General features: G+C 43.1%; 1 protein-coding gene across 1 annotated transcript; it reads left to right on the top strand.

Annotated features, from left to right (window-relative positions):
- Positions 1-5,854: 5,854 nt before the first annotated feature.
- On the top strand, positions 5,855-23,656 carry rbbp8l (retinoblastoma binding protein 8-like). The gene is made up of 15 exons (XM_068598054.1): positions 5,855-5,871; positions 6,249-6,461; positions 14,796-14,875; positions 14,979-15,021; positions 17,138-17,233; positions 17,422-17,534; positions 17,750-17,825; positions 19,086-19,270; positions 19,375-19,418; positions 19,856-19,908; positions 20,102-20,831; positions 20,916-21,012; positions 21,109-21,167; positions 21,336-21,480; positions 22,456-23,656. The coding sequence occupies exons 1-15, from the start codon at positions 5,855-5,857 to the stop codon at positions 22,515-22,517; spliced, it is 2,013 nt and encodes a 670-aa protein (XP_068454155.1). The 3' UTR covers positions 22,518-23,656.
- The last annotated feature ends 869 nt before the right edge of the window (positions 23,657-24,525 follow it).

Consider the following 24,525-nt stretch of genomic DNA (forward strand, 5'->3'; position numbering starts at 1 on the left):
ACTACTTTCCAGTGAAGGAACCGCGACTGTGTGTGTTTTCCTATCCCTCCACGTTTCCCATCCTCATGCCTCTCCTTCCTCCGGCCTTTGATGTGCTTTTAAAGTGTACCGCACTCCCTCTGCTTTTCCTCTCACTTGACAATTGTTTATTGGTTTTGAAATGGTCTTGGAGGACCTTACGTGTCTCTCAATGGCATACTTAGAGAGAGAATAACTGGCTTTGAAACCAAGAGAGAGTCAAATGATAGGAAGTGGAGGAGAGGCCCATTCCCCCCTCCCCCAAAAGAAAAATCAAGAAGCACTGCGGAAAACTCTTAAGGACTTTTATCTAGGTTCTTATGTTGCAGTTTGCTGGTTGGACATGACAAAGGCTGAAAAGGATGCACGGAGAGAGAAGGGAGAACGGAGAGAAAGCAATGTGAAGGAGTGAAAAGGCACAGTGGAAAAAAGACAGACTTACAAGGAGAGAGAATGGGCGAGAGCGATGCAAGACCACCCAGGTGTCTTGCTCATTGCTGCAGGAAGATGGATCGGTTTCTGGTGGGTCCACTGCCAGCTTCAGGTTTGATCCTGTGACTAAGCATCCACACCGCCATGACTCTCGCCCGGATTGCCGCGCCATGAAAACATGTTGATGGAATTCAGCTGGAGCTCCTTCTTAAGTTGCTTCATTCAAACCTAGTTCCTGATTTCTTTTTCATTTTTTAAAATCTTTTCTCCCCTCATCCATAAACACGGAGCAGGAATAAATACAAAATGTACCACTGTGATTTGAGTGTCCCCCGTCTTGCCAGAAGCGTGCGTTGCATTTGAGCAGAGCAGTCAAGCCTCCAAAATGCAGGTGACTGCATTTCCCATAATGCAACCTAAACCCAGAAATGACATCCAACAGGTCCTTTTTTCACTGGAATGTAGACGCGTCATTGCAGGGTAAGCACAGGTGTAATTAATAACATGAATTATGGCCCAGTTCCACTTCAGTGGGTCGGGTCCCTGGTGGTGCGCATGTCGGCTCACTGGACCGACTTTGACTACTTAATTTGACATCTTGACTTTCTCTATCTATCTATCTATCTATCTTTCTATCTATCTATCTATCTATCATTGTCTACTCTGCTCACCTGACATACACAGCCCTTTAAAAGTGAAAGGAATAAGAGTACCGTGGTGCAAATGTGCAACGGTTGGTTGGTTTTAGCCCTTAACAGATGCATTTAGTCACTCTGGGCGGTAATCAACACACAACTTCTCTCTCTCTCTCTCTCTCTCTCTCTCTCTCTCTCTCTCTCTCTGGTTAACACCAGACACTGTTACACGTTTTATGTCTGTTGCACCCACTTGTTACGCCCACCTGTTGCCTCGTAGAAAAACTGCAGTTAGGGAGACGTGAGTTAGCAGCAATGATAGCAACATATGTGTGTGTGTGCCGTAGTGGCCTTACATTAGAGAAGTGTTGATGTGAGCAGGGCGTTCCTTAAGAAGATAGCATTCCTCTCTCTGTATTCCCCCTGTACAAATAAAGTTAAAATATAATAGTGCAGTGGAAATTAAAAATGTAAGTTAAATCTTATCGTGAGAGTAATATTTACTTTAATTCAGCAGCAGTCTAAATACAAATATGGAGGTTATTCCAACCATAAATATCTACTATTTGCCATAGCAGTCATAAATGAGTAAAGTAAACTTTAGGTAAACCCGGCACACCCACACAGGTGTTTTCACTTATTCAGGCTGATTAGACCTCTGCTCTGGGTTATGCTGGGTGGAGCTATATCGCAGTCCATAAACCAATAAGGAAGATCGATGTCTAAGTTATCCCGCCTTTACAGGAGCGATCAAAGCTAGGACCGTGAGGGAGATGTCAATCAAGCACAGCCTCGCAGTCCTAACAAATGATCAGGTAAAAGAGAAGTGTCACATGCGGTGGGCGGAGTAACCCGAGTTTACGCCATCTACCGATCAATCTGGCTTCAGAGCTACGATTTACGTCATGTCAGCCATTTGCTTTTCACTCCACTATTCTGAGGTTCAAATCCTCAGCATCTGACTGACTCTTACTTTACTCTTCCTTTTTCCCTGAACATCCTTCTTCCTCCACTTTCCCCCCTCCCCGTTTCTGAACTCTCCCTCACTTTCGCCTCCTCATCGTACCTCCTCCCTCTCGTTCCCTTTCCTATCCCTCTGCCGTCCAGCCTTCCCTCCCATCCCTCTTTCCTTCCCATTCCTCTTCCCTGCCATCCTCCACCGGTCCTTCCACCGATCATTTTTCAGCAGGCGGTTGTCCCTTATTGGCCCCTGAAGAGGCTAAGAAAACAGTGTGATGTGGGATCCTCATAGGACTAGATGGTGTAATTGCCTAATTGCTTTTTTTTCTCTTCTCTCCCTCTCCCGTCAGGGGGTTCTGCTTTATGTCACGCCGGCAGGAGCCCATAAACACTGGCCGGCTATTCCCAGCATCTCCCTCAATGTCACAATCTTGTGCAGTTTGATTGGCTCCACTTGGCGCCGGGGCCTATTGCTCATTGGCTCCTCTCAGGATGAATGGCTACGCTGACAGCCAATGGGGCCACAGTGGGGTGAGAAGGGGCAGCGAGAGAGTAAACAGCATTTTTTTTTTCCTGGAGTCAGGGACACGCAGGGCTCCTCTTTGTTGGGAATTCCAAGCAATGTTTCCAGTTTTGGTTCCCAGGAGAGCTCAAGGCATTCAGCGCTGTAACGCAACAATGTGATGGGTTAGCAAAACCGGTGACAGCAGCCAGGGTTTGAGCTGTTTGTGTGCACACGGGGCCGGCGGGGAAGCATCTGAGGCTGGATCATTCGTGCAGAAAAGTTTAATGCTTTGAGGCGCATTTTCAGTAACAATTACTCCTTGAACTTTACAGAAGACAAGGGGGGATTGGAGGTTGCTGGGTGTTACATGAATGCTGCGGCCTAGAAACAGGGCATAAATCAGGGCAAAGTCTCTCTATCTCGCTCCTCCAAACGCTCCCTCTACTCGCGCACACTCACTCCATCCAAGGCCAAGCAATCTGTTTGCTAAGGCTGAGTGAGAGAGGAGGAAGAGAAGAATGCCTAATGCTGGTCATCTCAAACCTATCCCTTACCCCGCCTCTTTTGGTCTGTCTTCAGTCCATTCGTCTGGCTGGAAAAAAAACAAAAAACATGTGACCGAGACACTTTGTCTTTCTCAGGACCCTCTGTGCATCTCTATTAGCCGGAATGGAGACCGATGTGATCATTGCGAATGTTTTCGCATGGCCATCAGAGCTGAAAACAGAGTCATGTAGTGACGGAATAAGAGAAAACGTCAAACAGGAATAGACTGAGAGATGGTGGCGGGCAGGCGGGGGTGGGAGAGAAAAACACGGTAGCAGTACGCTTTTTATCAGCAGAGCCACACACAGTAATCTGGGGGAGGAAGCCTGCAGGCGTCCTGTCATGGAGGCAAAACGCACACAGGAAACAGGCCGGTACAGACAGGAAGCCGGCGGCAACACAGCAACGGGGCTCGCACGGTCCGCCCGCAACAAGGGCATCTTACACACAAACAAACTAATCAACTCAGATGGCTGTGCGTCTATCTGTCTGTCTGTCTGTCTGTGCGTCTATCTGTGTGTCTGTCTGTCTGTCTGTGTGTCTGTCTGTGTGAAAGTGAATCCAGTCAAAGATAGCAGGCGTGGTGTGTTAACATGAAAGAAGGAGAGGAGGTTGTGGGAGTGGGACCTGTTCGAAGAACGGCAATTCAAGTCACTAGAGATGTAACCGTGTGTCAGACAGTGACGTTTGGTTGAAATCCATGAAGCAATAACACAGTATACAATCTCCCAATGTCAGCTGGGCCTGCTCAAGGAGGAGCAGGTCCAAATTTAAGATTCTGCTCCCTGATCCCAAAATTTTTTAATCATTTTGGTTATATTTGCGATCAGTGTGTGTGTGTGTGTGTGCGTGTGTGTGTGTGTGTGTGTGTGTGTGTGTGTGCTTAACAGAAGAAGAACCTTGAGGTATCCTCAAACTCTCCGGTTCTTTCCTGTATTTTTACTGTATACACTGACTATTGATAACCACATATGATAAAAACAAAGTTCACCCGCACACACACACACACACACTCACACACACACGCACACACATGCACAAACAAACATGCATGTCGAGATCTGCAATTTAGTACCATAAGACTTTAGAGACAGACTCACCTCATAAACACACACACACACACATACACTTGTGTACAGATAGGTACACTCTCACTACACACCAGCTCAGTGATTGGCACTTTCTTTCCCTTTTTTTCTCTCCTCTCTTTCTTCTGCCTCATTATCACACACTGTCCCTTTCGCCTCGGCCTGTTCTCTCTCTCTTCTCCTCTGTCTTGCCGGGGTTTGTAATATTTATCCTCCCTCTCCGCTTGTTTGAAGTCTCAGGTTTACTCATCGCTCTGGGTGGCCCCGGGCTGCGCTGCCAAATCTGGATGCTCTCTGGCTCGGCTGTAGAGGGGACACTATCATTCTCCGTCACATTAATATGCAGCGAAAGTCTGTGCTTTGTTCTGTTCAGCGTGCAACGCAACAGGATAAGGCAAAATTGTTGGTTTGTCCATTAGCAAAAGTTGCCTGGTACCCACCACCATCCTGCACAGACTGTTTGAACCTGTTTTCAGGCTTTGTATCAACCAAACTATAGGTACATGTTCCAGTTATATTGGCAGCACTGGACACAATTTATTATTTTAATGTTCGATATCGTCATTTTTTCATTTTTATCAGAAAACACAAAAAACTTGACCAATTGTGAAGGGGGTGCACAAGCTGCCTCTAGACACACTGCACAGCAGGCAGACTGTAATACCGGTCAAATTATGTTGAAATTACTAATATTATGTTCAAATGAGATTTTCATTGACAAAAATGCTCTCAAAAATGCTAACTAAATTGCTAGCTTAAATGCTAGCTTCCAAATGCCATCTTGAAAAGCTTGGGAAATCGCCTCAGTCACATTGTCTTTTGCCTTAGGCAGAATAAAATGGCCTGAGTCCCACTCTTAACATATGCCGTGATACTACCGGGGTAGAATCACATGACCTGTTCATCTGAGGATGTGGGCGGTTTTACCAGAGGTGGCCAGTATCATGAGGAGATGATCTAGGCAAGAAAATCATTTTTGTAGCTTCTCTAGTTGATATTTTTAAATTGAACAAATGACGACCGATTATGAGAAAGGTGTTGCTCATATTATGGAGCCACAGATGTTCAAACTACTCTGCAGTTTCCCTCAGACGTCTTTCTGCTCAATGTTGTGGATTGAATATGGAATGAGCGTTCCAGACAGAGAGAGAACGGGTATACTCAGACAGACAGTAAGAGACAAATATTGTATTCATTTTCTAGTAGAAAATCCAATTTACAACTATGGAGCTGCAAAATGAGCGTGGTGTCTCTCCTTCTAAAATGCACGTTCATGTTGAGTTGTCTTTCACGTCACATATTTTAAATTAAACTTTTAAAAAAATAAGTTAATTCACAAGACAGAACGGGACCAAAACGAGCGAGGAGAGAAGTATTAAAATACTCGTTCCTTTTGTGTGTTCAAAGGTGAAGAGTATACTTGCATGTGTGTGCGTGTGTGTGTGTGTGTGTGTGTCTCCTGGGCTACCCTACAGTGTGTATCTAAACATGGGCATGGGTCCAGTGCACATACTGGAGTAGCCACGCAGCGCTCCACCCTCCCATCAAACGCTCCGCTTCAGTCCGCCACGCCCTGCCGGGCTCGTCTGAGTCCAATGGCCGAGGTTTAGTGACACGTGCACACCCGCAGCACATGAGGCGCATAACTGCAAGCGCGCACAATGGTAAGCATGAGGGTGGCGGAATGGTGAGGTTCAATGCTGTCGTGCACACACTCTGACATCGTGTACACACACACACACAGGTCTTAATCCGAAGATCAGCTCGACGACCGGTTGGTGTAGCAACTCTTCGCTTGTTGGATGAGGCTGGGATAGCCGGCCATTTCTGTCGGCTGTGGTGTTAACTTGTACTGCTGCAGTAATGGGCTAAATGCGAGGTGTCAGTTTATATACCGAGACAGGATATATAGTTTGTTATAACAGCAACAAAGCCCCTTAAGAGGCACTGTGTCATCATAAAAAAAAAAGCTATGTGAAGGACACTCCTGCAAAAAGCCACCTGCCTTTCCTCTGATCTGTATGTCTAATGGGAGCCGTGCATATCTTTCTTCTTTCTCCCCAGCATGGCTCACACAAGCCCGGTCAGAGATCTCCAGAGTGCACCTGTCAAAGGCTTCGCGGAGCGGGCCAGATTTACTCCGTCAACCATTTACAGCCGCTCCAGCGCCTCCCCCTCACAGACATGCAAACGGCTCGTCAGATTCATGGGCGGCCGCGGTTTGCCCGAGGGGTCCCGGGCCGGGCCGCGCTGCTCCGCCACGCTCGCCTCCCCCTGGTGCCTGACATGGAGAGGGCTGCACAAACATTTATGCAGCAGTATTTTTTAAAGGCCCTCCGCAGTGTCTTGTAAATCTGCCTGCTGCTTTGATGTCTTATCTGTGTGTGTGTGTGTGTGTGTGTGTGTGGTGTGTGCGTGTGTGTGTGTGTGTGTCTAACTATTTGTTTACACTGCAAAAACATCTTACCAGGGGTTTGTGTCTAATTAGTCAAAATAGCTCATAAGGCTTAATACTAGACAAACACTTATACAGTAATATTTCAGTGAGATGCAGGGACTTGTTGTCTTTTGGAGTATTTTGTTAGGAGAAAAAAAAGTGTTACTTTTGAGCATCCCAGCTTTCTTATATTATTTCAAGAAATTTTGCCAGGGAAGTTTTTATTTGTTCCACTGGCAGATTTGTTTTGACTTCATTATTCATTTCATGTTATCAATCTAATCACTTTAAAATATTATTAAAAAAGAATTATCATAAATAACTTTTTACTTAAATAAGTATAATCTAAAAGATGTACTATTTTTAATTTCACTTGTAAGAGTCATCTCTATCCAGTCACTAAAATATTTTAAATAATAATATGTCGAACGATTCATTATACCTTTAAGAGATGAGAAAATCAATTTCTTTAAGTAAATAACCCCAAAAAAAAAAATTTAAAAGCTGATGGAGTGAGAGCAAAGTCTACAGCTTATGGAACATATGGAAATAACGGCAACCAAGGCCTCAAAAGAATAAAAATAATTAAGCAACGTCAACTTTTTGAATACAAAATGCCATTTCCTAGAACCGAAGCGACATGGTTTCCACTGAGCAAACTCAACGCAGGTCAACTCATACCGGTGGTCGATGCGTCCGTCAGCTGCAGCGCCTCCTCTTGGAGTGCCCTTGAGCAAAGCGCTGGCCGTCCTGGCTGCTGACAGTTACTCAAGCTGCTGCCCCGCACGTCCCTCCAGCTGTGATTCAGCACTCCAGCAAGTGAACACTGCACTGAGACACATTGCCCCTTTGGGGAAGGTTTCAACCACAGACAATTACAGCATTGCTTTTACAGTCCATTTCCTCTTGGATGGGAAATAGATTAAATAAGTCAATAAATTGTAATAAAAAAATAGTGAAACAATATTCCCAGAGCAACCGTGACAATGTGTGATCGCTGCCCTTCAGGCCTATTGCCTCCTCGACAGATTTGTTAAACGCTGTTTACGCAACGGAGAGAGAGAGAGAGGGAGAGAGGCTCCAGTGATTTACTGGCCTGTGAGTGTTTTAGTGATGGCTGGTGCAGGTCAAGGTAATGATCATAAATAAGAGGTGCAGGGAAGGAGAGGAGGAGAAGGAGAAGTGGCGGGGGGAACAAGTGAGAGAAGAGGGCGGACGAACATCATAACAAGTGAGAGCTGCTGGATGAACATCATAACAAGTCTCACGGGTTCAAATTCCTACGCCTCACATCGTAACTTACAGCGCCCTGCGGCGAGAAATAAGGAGAGCCGTGAAAGTGGCAACTTGGAAATTGTTCACATCTGCAAATGTTTATGTAGCACGTCTCTTCGTGACCTTTTTATGGAACATCCGTAACATCATACATCATTACTGAATCTGAAAGTGCCCATTTGAAGAAAAACAGGAAGGAGATGAGTTTGGAGAAATGTATTTAGAGTTGATTTTTGAACATATTTCCTTGGTGGCAATCTGAACCACAAGCCCAGCATTTTCAACCCAACATGTTGCTCGAAGGCCCGCTCTCCCCTAACAATCGTTAATTAGGAATAAATGATACAACGATCGCTTGTGAAAATATCACAAAGTTCTTACTATTTGATGAAAAACCAAAGTATATGACAAACTGAAAGCCGATGAGAACCCCACTCAGGAGATCACGGATGTCTGCACCAAATGTTTAATAGTTGTCGAGATATTTCAGTGGATGATTGGAAGCTTTGACCCGCTAGTGGCGCTAGAGGAGAACCCAGTGGGTCTTTAATGTCATTTATATCCACCTTCTGGGGACCATGAATATCTGTATCCACCTAATGTACAGCTGGGGAAACATGTCACTCAAAAACCCAAAAAGGTCCACCTCGTGGGAGCCAATGAGATAATAAAGTAGATTAGTTGGCATGATAGTTCAATGCTTACTCGTGTCTCCCACTCTGAGGGCTGTAGGTTTAAAACCCTGCCAGGCTAGGCCCTATACAGATGTTGCCTATGTGAATTTAGAAACAACAATAGTGAAAATCTTGTGATCATAATTTGATCTTGATGTGAAATTTCTGTTTGCTCAATAACCTGATTTCTATTCTTAAAAACAAAAACAATTCCAAAAATTGTACTGCTTGTTTGAATGTATTTATACTTCAATGTGCAAGCACAGTTTGTCAAATGTATCAGACAGTAAAGACTAGTTGTTCATGACCATATTGGACTGAACGTTTCAACCCAGACAACCCAGCAAACACACTTTCACACTCTCACACCCACATCACGCTCTCTCAGACGTACCCATGCTGTGTGTTATTGTACCCAGAAGCCCTTGAGACAGACTCACCCTGTAAAATACACACATATTCTGATAGGATTGTGTAGTTACAGCTTTCTGTTTGTTCATGTTGCTCATGCTCCTCTCGGATTGGCTGCGCTAAAGGACCTCCTGAACTGAGTTGCACTGTACTCCCCCCCCTTTATCAGTTTATGACTGCACAACCGAAAACTGGATGGAAAATAAACATTACACTTTACATACGTCGAAGCTGAACTGTGCTCAAGCAGTATCACAATAAGCTGTGCGGTGTCCATCATAAAATTCAGAGTGCAATAATTATGCATGATGCAATTTTTGTTGGGAACCTTAGGCATGATGGTCATACATATTTGTTGTTGATTTCTTGAAGAATTTATTAGACCTCAGGTGTTCAGCTTATCTGTCAGAGGGAAGCTATACGTGAGGAGTCTCTGCAGCAGAAGGGGAAATAAGGACAGCGATAAATTGCAGGCTTGACCTTTCACCCCCGGATCCCCCTGTACGCACTCCACTCAGCGGTCGCATGCTTCTCAAACCACCCAAACTGCTTTCCCCGTCTGAGGAGTCATTCATTACCACCAGTGCTTCAGTGGCAAATGGGAAAGTTATGAGTCGCCATAGACGGAGCTGCCTCAGACATGTCCTGCTTTCAGCAGACCCACACTGATCCATCTGCTGCGAGGTTCAACTGGGCCCTCTGGTGGAGGAAACTACAACTTACACTTTTAGATGAGCCATTCGATTCAACTTTATTAGCATAGTGGAAGAGAAGTTCAGAATTTGGACTAAAAGTAGAATATTTGACTATATTACACCAACCTAAGCTTCCCTTTGTCGGCATCCAATCCAAATTAGTCTCTTTGTGGTTGTTTTGCATCTCATTGAAGCAACTGCGTGTCTATGTGTGGTTGTTTTGTGTATCTTTTAAGTCATTTCAAATGTATTTGTAGCTAATGTGTGTCTCTTTGGGGTCGTTTTGTGTCTCCTTGTAGAACCTTACTTTATGGTTACTGTTATTATATTTGCATCTCTTGTAGTAATTGGGCAACTCTTTGTGGTCATTTGTGATCATTTGTGTCTCTTTGTACTTCTTTTTTGTGTCTCTGTAGTAATTTTCAACCTTTTTGTGGTCCTTTTATGTTTCTTAGTGGTTGTTGTGTGATTCTTTGTAGTCATTTTGCATCTCTCTCTCGTCATTGTAAGCAAATTTGTGTTTTTTGCGTATATTTGTGGTTGTTTTGTGTCGCCTTGTGGCCGTTTCCAGTGTCTTTGTGGTAGCTTTACTTCTCTTTGTGGTAGTTTTGTGTCTCCTGAAAGTATTTTAATTGACTTTCTGACAAGAGACGTTATCTATTCAGACAGAGGTTTGTGCCGATAGAGCCTCTCTGACCCGTTGCACCCAGTGCCCAGTAAGCCCATTCAGTAATCTAGTAAAGCCATATTAATTGGACCCCGAGAGCCCAGTGCCTGATTTTCGAGTAAACAATTCTCTTTTTTTAAAACATGAACTTAATTATCCCCGCAACCACAACTTTTATTAACTTTATTTAAAGTTCTACAATACTGTAACCCTTGTGAGAATGTACCTATGGGTAAAAAAATGAATAAAGTAACTGTTCAATTTGAGCACTTACATAACTTCATGAACTTGCTGCAGCGCCCTGAACCATGAAGTTGAAAAAACTTGGTCACCGTTCAAGGACGGATTTTTGCCAAATCTTGCTCAGAATCACGCTGGATGTATTATAATTATTATTTAAAAATATATATTATTTATATTTTATTCTTATTTTTTGAAAAAAAGGATATGAAATAACACAAGTATTAGAACTCATTTTAGGTTCATATGACCACTTGAACACAGGGAACAAGTGAAAAAGACTCACATATGGGACCTCTGGTTTCCAAAAGGTGAAAGTACATGTCTGTCCTGAGAATATCGCTAAAACTACTTCCATCCAACCCTCTTCTGCCTCTCTTATTGTTTACCCCCCCCCCCCCCCCCGTTCCCTCTTTTCAGTACCATTGGCTCACCTCTCCCTCTGTGTGTGTTTGTATCTCCATTGTTCATATAAGTCTTTCTTGGCACTCACACATTCCTATATAGTCATTTTTCTCGAACCATTTTGGTACATTCTGTACTTGTGACAGAATGTACCACGTCTACTGCGTGTCCTTCCATCCCAGAGCTACTCCTCCTCTGCTTCTATCTTCTCGTGTTGCTGTGCGTGTATCAGTGAACGCTAAAAATGGAAACATGTAATCTTCATCTTCAGTTATTTACAATACCTGCGACAACAAGGAGTGGCGGTTTGAACGAAGAGAATGAGGATGACGAGGGAGATGCCACCCGAGCCCCGTCCGGCCGGTTGTGAGGAATCTGGTTCAGGAATCAGGAAATGCAGTTTTCTAATCAAGCATCATCGATCAAGCGGAGCTCCATGGACAAAGAGTACACACTTCTATTGTTTGCTGTGTTCCTGTCGAATTTACATACCGGACCACAGTCAGCATGGCCACCACACCTTGCCGCGGCGTTGTGGCTTGCTTCACACACTCGGCTGCCTATGTGCCGTATATGTACGGTCAGAACTCAAGATAGGATTTGTTTATTATTCAATTGGAACAATTTACAATACATTGTAAAGTATTATCACACTCCCATTGTGTGATTACAACCAGCTCAGTTGTTAATTGGGAGGGTTAAAATTCGGGACATAGTCTTTTGGAAAAGTTATTCAAATTCCATGGTTCAAGTTTTATTATATTTCATGTTATTTAGCATTTAACTTTCCAGGATATTCCCATTGAGATTTAGCACCAAACTGAACTAAACTTAAAACAGTTAAAATACATGAATGCATATATGATCCAAGCATCATGACTCATGCCAGTATTTAAAGTTTATTCATGAAGAAAACATGATAATAATAATAAAGAAAAACTGAAAACCTCTTCCTCTCTAACTTGTAATTTCAAACGACTGTCGGTTTCTGCATCACATGTTTGTGTTTCCCGATTGGCTTTGTCTCTCTCGCCTCAGGGCTTTATGGAGCCGGTTTGGCCGGTTACGCAGGATTTCAGCAGGAACAGGAAAATCAAGGGAGAACTTGCCCGGGCCTCGGTGTTTGTGTTCCTTAAGGGGACGACAGCTCCGACCGGTTTTCTGGGGTGGAGAGATGAGAGAAGGGCAGGTTGTGGGGCGTTCTCCCTCACCTCATTATTCTCTCCTTCTCTTCTCTCTCTCTCTCTCTCTGCCTCTCTCTGTCATTCCTTGTACCACTCAACCCATCTCTTGATCGCGAGCGAGCTGAAGACTTTCCTGTCTGTGCGAGGTAAGTTTCCTTTGATTCAGCTCTGTTGTTGCCTCGAGGGCCAGTTAAGTCTAGGTGGTTGACAGGTAGGTCGGGGAGACACAGGTATGTGCGCCTGGGAGGGAGGTCAAGGACAAGGGCCGGCGTTCAGAAAAAAAAACATCAGGCCTTCCATGCTCTTTGTGGGATTTTAGGTTTAAAAAAAAACAACTAAAGTTTATATGAATAGATATACAACTCTGTGTGTGTGTGTGTGTGTATGTGTGTGTGTGTGTGTGTGTGTGTGTGTGTGTGTGTGTGTGTGTGTGTGTGTGTGTGTGTGTGTGTGTGTAGGGTGGGGCTCATACAAGTGTCTATCTTGATGTATTGTTATATCCACACACATTTCTCAGTGGTTGTCACAGGTGAAAAAATGAAACGAGTGATAAGTGTTGTTCTGTTGTTATAGCCCGGCTGTGCTGCCTTTTGCCTTTTTACCTTTTTCGGAGCAGCATCAGTCGGTGTTTTTGTGCATTGACTGAATGCCTAAAGAGCTAAGAGTGGCTCAAGTTCTGGTTCACCAACCATAAAGTGTACATTAGAGCCGCGGCGGTGTTATGTGATGCCATATCCTACACGGCCCTTATCGCTCTGTAGGTCTGTTTTTTTAAGGGTCGACGTAATTTAGCATGTGGACAGAACTTTAGTTTAAAGCGTTCCGAAAAATTACGAAACAGAACGTGAAGAGGTGACAGGGTCCGAGGCGACAGGGTCAGCGGCGTCGATGTGTTGTGTTGCAGAGGTGTGTACGAGAGCGAGCGCGCTAACTTGCTAGCCCCGACCCGTCTTGTAATAACCACTTGTATCTCTAGGGGCAACAGTGAGTCTCTGTAGCGGTCTGTCTGTCCGCAGTCCAACACGAGAGGACTAAGATGTGGGCTCGTCGATAATCGCGTACATGGTAGTTTGTTCATTAGATACAATCCAGCGTGGGAAAACATCTACCGCCCCACCCCCACACACACACACACAGAAACACACACACACACACACACACACAACCCGGTTGGCGGGAGGCTGCTTCACCGGTAGCAAAGCGCGGGAGACGTAGCTAAACCCCAGTTAGCAGTTAGCTCGCATTCAGCTAGTCCGGGGGTGTGATCCCAGTATAGACACACGTTACGCTTGTAATACAAAGTAAACACAGCGAAAACAAACTGTTAAACAGTGACAAGTTGTGCGTTTGTGTGAGTGTGTGAATAATGATGAGACAGCAGAGCAGACACAGGAAGGCAGGCAGGTCTTTTCTTGCTTTGCTGATCTGAACGGCCCGACACATCCTGACATGTCGAGAGGGCCGGATCCCCACGGATCAAAACCATATGTAGAATTTGTTGATTTGTGCGTCTGTGGGTGATCACGTGTGAGTGGGAGCAGAAGAGACACATTGAGGATTTCCGACTGACAAATCAACAGGCAATCTCTTTGCGGCATGCGGCAGTTGCACGTGTGCGTGCATGTCAACGTATCTCGCACACGGTGGGAGCTGTGGTGTGTGAACACAGGCCGCAGGGTTGAGTGCCAGGCCTCGCAGGACCAGTCGAGCTAGTTTTTAATCTTCCTTGATATAACGCAATCGTGCAGCACGGACGGATCATGAAAGAGGTGCCGAACGTCCACAACACGCCGCATTCCCTCGGGCTACAACGCCCAAGTTTTTGATAACTGACTGATTTATTGTGTTCTCATTTCATAAAGTAGCTTGAAGTGTGAATACTCAGAAAAAGTGTTGGATTCAGGGTGTGTGAAGAGTACATTTCTGTTTCAGATAAAAACTAGAGGTGGAAAGCCCCCAAAACACATTACTGATAGATATCACTACGAGACTTCCCTTGTTGATCACTTACATGAAGATACTTTTCTTTTTAGTATGACAACTTTTCTGAAAATCTGTGTTTGAATATGAAAATGAGGCATTATCTTATTAATATGTGATAATTTTCATCCATATTCAAAGTAGATAAAGCAACATTTCATGTTATTGACATAGAGAGTTAGAGGTTTTTATGACGGACAATTTGGATAGCTCTTTGTATTACTCCATAAAAAAGAAAATAATGTCGACAGCCATTACATTTTTGGGGGTATAAATCAGGCTATGAATAATTGAAGATCAAACCCATCATCTTAGAATATAGAGAAGAGTAAAACTGGATTTTTTTTTTTGGGTGTGAAAAGAAAAAGTAATATCAACATGAAACTTCCCAAGTTGATTACTTACAATAAGACAATATTTTTTTGTACAACAAATTGCCTGATGTTTAAATATGAAAATGAGGCATTATCGTCTGAGAACGCAGGACACTCCTCCCCAGACTAAAACATATTCAATAAAACACATAAATGTGTATCGTGGATGTTTTATTACCACGAGTCTGAAAAAATTCATGAAGAATAAATAGCACAAGTTGAATCAATCCATCAAAAACCTTTCCTGTCTCTTGTCTTTTGTTGTACAGTCAGATTGAAAGTCTTGCAATGGAGTGCTTCAACAGCCTGCTCATCAAACTGCGGGAGCTCCACGACCGAGAAGTGGAGGGTGAGATGAAATCATGGGAACAGCAGAAATAAATAGGAGAGACAGAGCTGTAATATCTCATATCATTCCTGAGCAATATAACCAGGTGTGTTCTTGGGTCCAGGGTGGCAGGCGAAGATCCAGGAGCTGTCCAACAAGAAAGGCTGGTGAGTGAATGGTTCAGCTCGCCGAGGTCCTGCACGATCATGTTTAGACAACACTGACAAGACTTTCAGGTTCAGGTGTGCACGGGTTCCACCACTTGGGGCGCTGCGCGGACCAGCCGGTCCGGGTCATGTTCGGCTCGGCAGAAAGCTCATGTTGCAACAAGTCATTCAGTCTGGCGCTGAGTCACAAAATATTTGTTTCGTTTCCACTTGGAACAGAAAGAAACAAGAGTGGTGTTATTTATGATTCCTGTTACAACTGGCAGTGAATCCAAGAGAGTTCAAATGCTGGAGAAGCATCCAAACATGTTCCCACTAAATTAAACCTTTTTTTTTCTTCTCCCTGGATCCTCTCCTCCCATGTTTTGGGGTGTACTGGGGATGAAACATTTTAAATTGGACCAGTGTTGAGGGAGAACACAACAGACTGCAGCCGCTAAACAGGGTGCGACCACAGACCGTGTATAGGAAGTATACGTACGTAGTCATGGTGACGTCACCCGTTGATTTGTGAGCTGGCGTTTTAAAGCTTCAAATTCAGCAATTTGGCGTCGCCATCTTTACTTTTTGCAACCGATGAACAGAAGTTACCATATTTGGAAGCAGAAGAGTGCCGGAGAGACGCTGTATACGTCTGGTAGCAGCAGCAACCTGTCAATCACAGTAGGCCCGCCCCTAAAGCATAGCCTGGTCTATTTGACTCTAACTGGGCCATAATTTACTAAATGAACATCATGCTGTATTGAAGAAGACTTAAAACTAGAGATTGAGATATAAACGTAATATGCAATATTTACTGAGGGAATACATACATTTCTCATAAATCTCTCTAAATCTCATTTATCATGAACTTCCATGGCTACTACTCACAAAGACATGATGTGGATGTGATGCCGGTGTCCTCCGGCATCACATCATGCCTTCAGTTAATGCATTTTTTCAAACTTAACCCGATTAATAAACTTACGAGGATGGATTGTCCTTGTCCACATGTACAAAATGTTGGTCAAGTCTACAGATTGTGTCATAACCGGTCTAACCTCATGCAGCTCAGGAGGTTAGACCGGGTGTGTTTATCACTGAGACGTATCACTGGAGATACTCATAACACTCGTCACTGTTTTCTGGATTTAAAGGCTCTAAATGTGGTTTTGACCCATTACATTGAAACGTTAGCTCTTAATGTGGGCCCTTGGCCCCCGAAGCTGGATTATGTTGCAGCGGTTTTGAGGGCTTGACAGTTAACCTTGCAACTCAGGTTGACTGTTAAGCCCAGCCGGGTAATGAGAAATTGGCCACCAAATTGTGGCTTTTGGTTGCCAAGTAGTGACAATAAAAAGCAAAAAAACCGTTATATTTGTTAGAGATTTTTCATTCCGGCTTCACATCCACGTCCACTTTTAATTAAAGGAATACCACAAAAGGATCAGTTGTATATTCATTACAGTGTTACCTTGACTTTGTGATGAAAACTTTCTTCACAAAGTTCACACAAAGTTATGTTCCACACTTTCCTCGGAAAGTGTGGAACATATTATTTAGTTCCAACAAGTTGCCGTTGAGCTGTTTATTACTGAACTGGAAAAATCCAGTATTTCTCTTCCCTGGAGTTCCTCCTCAGGGCAGTTGCAAAACTATATTTTACATCAAGTTCTTCTTGTTTTTAGTTGCATCTTTTTGCCAAATATTATAACAGCTTTATTTATTCTGGAGTTTCTTCTTTGTGTTGGAGCCTATAACTCTCTATATGAATAGCTTTTGTAATTCCTCACACACTAAAAGAGAACGTTTGCTAAAATCACCATCATCTCGATGGTTTTGAGCATGAACTTTAAGTACATTTTTTTGATAATTCTTCGGTAATTTCACGTAAAAAAATAAATTCCGAACGTGGTCACACTTTTTTTGATACTTTCTTGATACTTTTACTTCTATAAATGAAAAGAGGAGTGTAAATATGGAAGCTGATGTTGAAATGCAGCTACAGCTTTGAAACAAAAAGAATGATTCTTTAGAAAGGAATATTCCAGAGACAACGTGACATCGGATGGGCATTACCTTTTACCAGTAGTCTGATTCCTATGTGTGTGTGTGTTCTTTGCGTGCATGTAAACAGTGATACAAAGCGAATGGAGGACCTGTTTTCCAAAAACCAGCAGATGAAAGAACAGCAGAGAGTGCTCACCGAGAACATCAAGACACTGGAAAACAGGTACAGTTAGGTCAGTTAGGTACAGTTAGGTATACATACATATATATATGTCACTTCCTCTTTGAAAGGTTCCATCGTCTGGCTCTACCAGACTGTAGAATGTGTGTTTAAGTGCGCTGGGCGCTGCATTTTGTACCTGAGCGTTAAGATGACATAAGTGTTTCTGGTGCTTCCTGGTTCCTGTGTAGGCTGAGGGCAGGGCTGTGTGACAGATGCACAGTGACTCAGGAGGTCGCCAAGAGGAGACAGCAGGAATTTGAGTCCTCACAGATACAGAGCATCCAGCACATCACTCTACTGGGTATTCTGTTCAAATCAACCTTTCATCCATTGCTGATCCATCGTCTGTCTGCATGGTCTCACTAAAATTCCCTAAATTCCCTTCCTTTCCTGTCTCTTCTTCTGCTTCTGGCATTTGGCACAACTTTTGTTTCAACCTTCCATTTGTGTTTTTTCTTATGGCCCTAAATAAACAATTTGAAGTGCTCTGATCATGTTTCGGGTTCTGTGTTGCAGCGGGAGAGATGAACAACCTGAAAAAGGAGAACAAGCAACTGAGAGACGAACTCAGGAGTATCAGAGCGGCACTCGAGTGAGTACGGTGAATAAGCATGGAAATAGAATGAGAGGACATTGGACAAGTCAACAGGTTGTTTTTTTTCAAAAGAACTTGCAGTCAGTTTATACGGATGTTAGTGCCCGGCTTTAAAAGCCCATTTTAAATAGTGGCCACCACGGGATTACAACTTATGGGTTTACTACGTTTTCTCAGAAACCTACATTGGTAAAGAGGTGTCTGGAAATTCGAAAATGTACTTGTTTCTTAGTTAAATCAACTTTAATACACTTACATAGCCCTTTGATAGGTTTTTTATCTTTAGATTAATAAAGTTGTAAAATGCACTAATCCAGATTTATTTCTGTCGGCATAATGAAGCACTGTTCAGGTGAGCAGACTGATATCGAGCAGTGAAGAGGCGGGGTTGAAGGAAACACTAGTGCACTTCCTCTAGGCCAGTGGTCCCCAACCTTATTTTAGCCACGGCCCGGTTTCATGTCAGACAATATTTTCACGGACTGGCCATACAAATACAATTCACCAATTTTAATTCAACGAGCTTTAACGTTGGAAATAGAAGCAGCGTTTTCTTCGCTTTTTTGGCAATCTCAAGATATTCTGCCTTTATTTTGATTCAGAACACCGGCAGAGTTGTTGCGTGAAATGTAGCTTTAAGGCCACTGTCATTCGCAATCACCAACAGCTGATCTTCTTCCTATATGTACAGGCTTGATTCACTGAGTTTGTTGACAAATGGGTCGCCGATCCGGACATTAGCTTATGGGTATGCTATCGCTTGTGGGTTTGCTAGCTTTTCTGACAAGGTCACGTATCATGTCTCAAGAGGTCATGTATTTCGTGACCTCGTGAGAGACTCAGACGGATGTATCCGGTCCTTTTTCAAAATAAAACATTTTCCCAACTTTTTTTTCTTCTTTAAAATTATTATTTTATTTTAATTTTTTTAAACTTAAAAAAATAAGTCTTTCTGTGTGGCCCCGGGGGTTGGGGAACGCTGCTCTAGGCCATGGATGCAGAAGATCGCTGTTAGAATATGTTAAAAATGGCCGCCACTTTCGACCTATCCGCTGTGTTAAATTGAATGGATACGCCCGTTGTACTCTCACACCATTTGTATAAATGCTAAATTTTGGTTTGATTTTTTATAACCATCTTGCATAGCTTATATAAGTCAAAACATTTTGTTTGTATGACCGATATCTCCCTGTCGTAAACTCCCAATGGTTAACAATTTCTCACACACTAACCGAGTAACAATGTGTGTTTGTGCAGCAAATGTCCCATTGAGCCCTCCAACAGCAGCAGCACCACCACAGAGGTCAAGGCCAACAGCTCCCCTGACCTTTCACCCGCGTTTGGAGCTGTGGCCCTCGTCACTCAGGCCACCAGCAGGGCCAGTAACCAGCCAGCAGATGGCAGTGTTGCAGAGAGAAATGAGACGGACCAAAGAACTGAAGGTGAGGATGACATGAAGAAGAGCTGGGAGGATATGTGTGTCTGCTTGTTTGTGTTGTTGATTATCATATTCTTACATGACGTTCTTGTTTGTGTTTCATGACAGAAAGTGAACAGAGACGATTGAGAGGGATGAACAGAAGCTACTTTGTAAGTTTCTAAATTCTGAGCTACTTAGCTCAGAAGACCACTCTCATATTTAGCATAGCTTAGCATACAGTCAAAAGTGGAAACCGATGGAAACCAATAGCCTGCAAACACATATACCTCTCCCTCAATAACTCAGTGTTTCTCCTTTTTTGTTTATTCCTCAAGAAGTGTAAAAACAAATGAAATCTCTTTTGAACAGAACTAGGCAAGCTGTGACCATTTTTTCTGGTCTTAATGCTAAGCTGAGCTATCTTTCTCCTGGTTGTAGCTTCATCTTTAGCGTACACAGAAGGGTATCAATCTCATCAAACTCTTATTGAAAGAGAGTCATTTTTGTGGAGTTGTTCCCTGAATGTTAAACTGTTTAATTTATGTGATTAAGGATATTCGCAAATATGCTCATTTTGTTTTCTTTCTGCCCTTTTCCACTCTCACAGGAGTCATACAAGCCACTCTCCTGGAGGACGGAACATGGTGTCACCCATAGGAGGTGGGACATATAAATATGGATCAATGAATGGAACAAATCAGTGAAACAAAGAATTGTTTTGGGAACCAAGAAAGAACAATCAGTCAACTTCAAAAGTTTATATTGAAGATTTTAATTGTGGTTTATATTACTATGCTAAATAATACATTTTAACTTCGACATATCTGCCTGGCCTCTGTTTCTTACAACTTAGAGGCCAAAGTGTTGAAGGACCAGACCAGCGATGCACCATACCTTCTCAAGCGCTCCTTCTTAAGAGCTCTCCTTCCTCTACTGGTGGAGAAGTGAACCCCAGCAGACATGTGCTCCATGCTCCGGTCCCCTGCCGTCCTCAGCCGATCAAGAGCAGCTCTGTTCCTTTCTCCTGGCCCGTATCTGAAGCCTCAGACTGGGTTACTGCAGCTGCTCCTGGGAAGAGTCTGGTGCAACCGTCTCTCAAGCCAAACCTGCCACGCTTTCCCAACCTGATCCCTACGAGCCAACACGCCAGCCCGATAAGGCAGGTTTTGGGGTCTCCCTGGCACAAGCAGAGCGCCGTTCAGCCCCATGCCAAAGAACCAACTGTGGTGTTGAGGTTGAGAAGTCTGCCAGAGCATGTCGAGCCTCAAACTAAGCCCCAGGAAAGAAAGGAAATCCTGCCCACCAAAACTGAAAGGGTCTCTCCAGAAGGGATAAGAGACATGTGCGATGGGCCTCTGGACCTATCTGATCGAGGAAAGTCCAAATCCAGAGATGATTCACCATTATCCTTACATGGTGGAGAGAGAGTACACATGAGCCCTGACATTGACGTGAAGGCCAATCTATTTTCACCTGGAAGGGTATCATCACCTTCTCCTGTCACTCCTCCCTCGTGCTCTTGGACTTCTAGCACACCAGTAAAGCTAGAAGAGGAAAAGCCAACCAATGACCATAACCACAAGGTAATTTATCTTGGCAATAGAATCAAAAGAAATGCTAAGGAGGGGACACATGGGCTTCATGGTATGATGGTCTCGTCACGACAGGTAGTCAAAGAGCAGGAGCAGAAAGAGGAGGGGAATATAAAGACCGACCAAAGCAACGGGAAGAAGGTGCCCATCCTCACTATATCATTACGTCCAGGTGAGCAGTAAAGATTCATACGCGGCCTTGTGTTCATGCGTGTGCTAACTGAGCACAGTGGAATAATAATACTGTCTGGTTTCATGTATCTAATAGTTGTGGTGCTGGAGACTCTGAATTCTGCTCTCCAGGAATCCTTATCCTCAAACGGCAAGGTGAGGTCATTCAAGCCCCCAACGCAGACACAGTGGAGGCTGTGTTGTCGAATTCTTTTCTAAACTCAAACTATATACTATATTTGCTGGCGCTAGCTTGTTTTCTTTCACTTGAAATGGAGCTACCTTTCTTTTGTAAGCCCTTGTGCTTCCTCCGCCTTGTCACAGACGGTGTCACCAGCAGCCGAGCCAGGAAGCAGCTCCGATGAGCAGGGCGAGGAGGGGAACGCGTCAGGACAAGAGAGCAACCACGGTGGCAAGAGGAAGAGGGCATCTGTGGGGACGGAAACCGACAGGGACTCGGAAACAGACCGTAAGCATTGGTTAATATTTCGAGTCTTTGTGTGTCTTTCTTGGGGGGCGTCCCCCAACTCAGAGTCTGACTGGTCAAGCATCCTCAAATCACGTAGATCGGATTAATTCTGATGTAAAATCTGACTTTTATAACCTATATAGCCTCAATGGAATTATACCTGGGCAGCACGGTGGTGTAGTACAGTGGTTCTCAACCTTTTTTTAGTCATGAAAAATTGCTGTGCCATCAGTGTCTGATCTAAATTAGAATATATAAAAGTCAGTTCAGAAACTTACACGAATATTGTATTAAATATTTATTAAATAAAAAATTTTAAAGATTTTTTAATAAATGCTCATTTTAAATATTTTCTTTAAAAATCTCACGTACCCCCATTGGAGAACCACTGGCGTAGTGGCTAGCGCTGTCACCTCACATCAAGAGGGGCTGGGGATTAGATCCTGGTCTGAGTCGTCCTCTGTGTGGCGTTTCACGTTCTCCCCGTGGCAGATAGCAAGGTTTCCCTCCAGGTTTTCCAGGCTCCTCCCACAGTCCAAAGACATGCATCTCATTTGGACTCTAAATGACCTGTGTGACTGGTTGTCCGTCTCTATATGATCCCCGAGATAAACTGAAGACCTGTCCAGGTGAACCCTGCCTTCAGCGGGGATTAGCTAATTGGTTTGGATAATGGAACGGAATAATATTTTGTTTCTTGACCAGTGTGATGCCTCGAATGTGATATTTGCAGTTAAACCCTGCTCCTTTGATCAAATTGTCAACTATTCTTTCTTCCCCTCTTTCTTTTCTTCCTGTGTTTGGTCTTCAAGTCCAATCACATTTGTAATGTATAGGCCTCTTACACATTCATGGCATATTAAACACAATTCTAATGGATAAGGTGTCATATTGTGAATGCACAGTATTTCAATCCACACAACCAACCCTCGCCAAATGTTTTTTTTTTTAACAATTCCTTTGTCCTTCTCATAGACATCCATCGAGAGAGGAAGCTCAAGATCACAATGAGAACTGAGGAGAAGAGCACTTGCTGAAGAGCTGATACAACATGGACTCACAGTGTTGCGTCCAGCAGACGCAGAGCAAAATGTGGATTTGTTTTTGTGTCCACCTGCCAAATCAACATTCCTTTTAATGTGCTGTTTAGTTTCAGAATATCCAAATAGACATTTTAGGAGATGGAACATTTGGAATCTCGCACCATATAGTGTTTGCAATAAATGGTATATGTCCAATTCCTGCTCACATGAATCTCAATGTGCTTCCTTGGACATTCCAAAAGGAACTAGTGTTTTAATGCCAGCATCAAATGCTATTGGTTATTGGGATTTTTTTTTTAACAACACAAAATCCCATTTCCATAAAATCACAAAATCATGATCAATCTAATCATTGATGAAAATTAGAGTCTCTCTTTAGACTCTCACCATCTGAATAAAACATTTAATGGCAAATATTAATATGCATGTAAGCACACATCAGCATCCTGTTCAGCAGCTCATAGTTGTTTGTTGGAGAACTGAGACTCGGTTGTACTTATGAACACAGACTTTTGTAACACAAGGTAGAACTCACACTAACATTACTGTCACTGCGTGGCTATTTCTGACACAGAGACGCCACTCCCTCAGCCCATCTCAAGCGAAAACTAAGAAAAAACATGTTCCTCTTCCTCTTTTTCATTTTCAGAATGTACATATTTTGCAAGTATTAACTTTCCGTTCACAGCTGTAAGAGCACTGCAAGTCAATGTGTCTATATTGTTTAAATATATAAGCTATTTTTGTTGGCGATGCCCCAATCAGAATCAGTCAATATTTACAAAAAAAAGGAATTATTATTTTTCAGTTTCTTTTTCAAAAGTGTGCTTTTTTATTTGAAAACCAGTGCAGCTGTAATGGTATTTTATTGATTCTAGTTTTTCTACCATGTCTCTCAAAGCCATTAGAATCCATTAAGCACAGCACTTGGTCAACGGTCATTGGATAAAATAGCCTTCCGCTGCCATTTGTATCTTTCAGTTAAGTAAATGAGATATACTGTATTGTAAGTATAACGTGCTTTGGCTTTTACAGTATGCTAATCCTTCTCCATAACTGCTGTATTGTTGCGTGGCCTTTTTTTCTCATGATGAAATGTATACTCTTAGAAACTTCTGTCTGAATGCACTACTTCCAATGCTGAAATAAACCTCTGTTTTTAATGTTACTCCCGTGGCTCCTTGTGTGTGGTAAGTTATTTACATAACTTACCACACACCTGCTGTGCACATACTGAAGTGTGAATAACCCCCAGTGAATAATGCTGAGTGTTCTGGGAAATATAAGTAACATCATGTGTGACGTTTAGTTCAGGACATTATGCAAAACGGTTGCAGTGTGATGAACAGGGATGTAGAAACCAGTGGAAACCATCAGTGTGTGGTGTGATACAACTGTACTGTTACAGGAAATCATCTCACTGGTCAGATTCCTGTAAAACCATTCTATTCACAGATTCAATTTACACAAAGAAAGATTTGTAGGTAAAGTCTATTAATGATTACAATCGTGCAGAGCATTACTCTATTCAAGACGAAATTTGGTGTATGTTCACATCTCCTCCCACAGCCAGGGATTGTACAAAGTCATTGTGTTGCAAATCCCATCAAGTCTGGCTTTAAAGTATTAAGTCAAGAACAATAAGTAAGTTAAAAAAAGGTAAGTCCCAAGTCAAGAGGGAGACCCAAATCAAGACACAAGACCAAGGTCCAAGCCAAAACCAAGACCCAAGTCAATAAGAAAGCCCAAGTCAAAACTAAAACCCACGTCAAGAACACATCCCAAGACAAATAGACAATAAGAACAAGACAAATGTCAACAAGACAAGAACAAGTGGCGACGATGTCCTCAGCAGTGAATGTTGTAGGTTCGTTAAGCTGCTCAACAAAACACACCATCCTCAACAGTAATGCGTCACTCACATGTATTGTATAATCATTAAGCTTTCTGTGGAACTTCCACCTGGTAAATGAGGAACTCATTCCCCCCCCCTCCCCGACAT

This window comes from Clinocottus analis, unplaced genomic scaffold, assembly GCF_023055335.1.
Source record: "Clinocottus analis isolate CAN_PGR_092001 unplaced genomic scaffold, fCliAna1.0.p SCAF_4, whole genome shotgun sequence".
NCBI classification, from domain to species: domain Eukaryota; kingdom Metazoa; phylum Chordata; class Actinopteri; order Perciformes; family Cottidae; genus Clinocottus; species Clinocottus analis.

Excerpts from the sequence above, each read along its gene's own strand:
- rbbp8l (XM_068598054.1), top strand. Across the intron at positions 15,022-17,137 it reads CTGTCCAACAAGAAAGGCTG|TGATACAAAGCGAATGGAGG; the intron begins GTGAGTGAATGG and ends GCATGTAAACAG. Across the intron at positions 17,826-19,085 it reads AGTATCAGAGCGGCACTCGA|CAAATGTCCCATTGAGCCCT; the intron begins GTGAGTACGGTG and ends GTGTTTGTGCAG.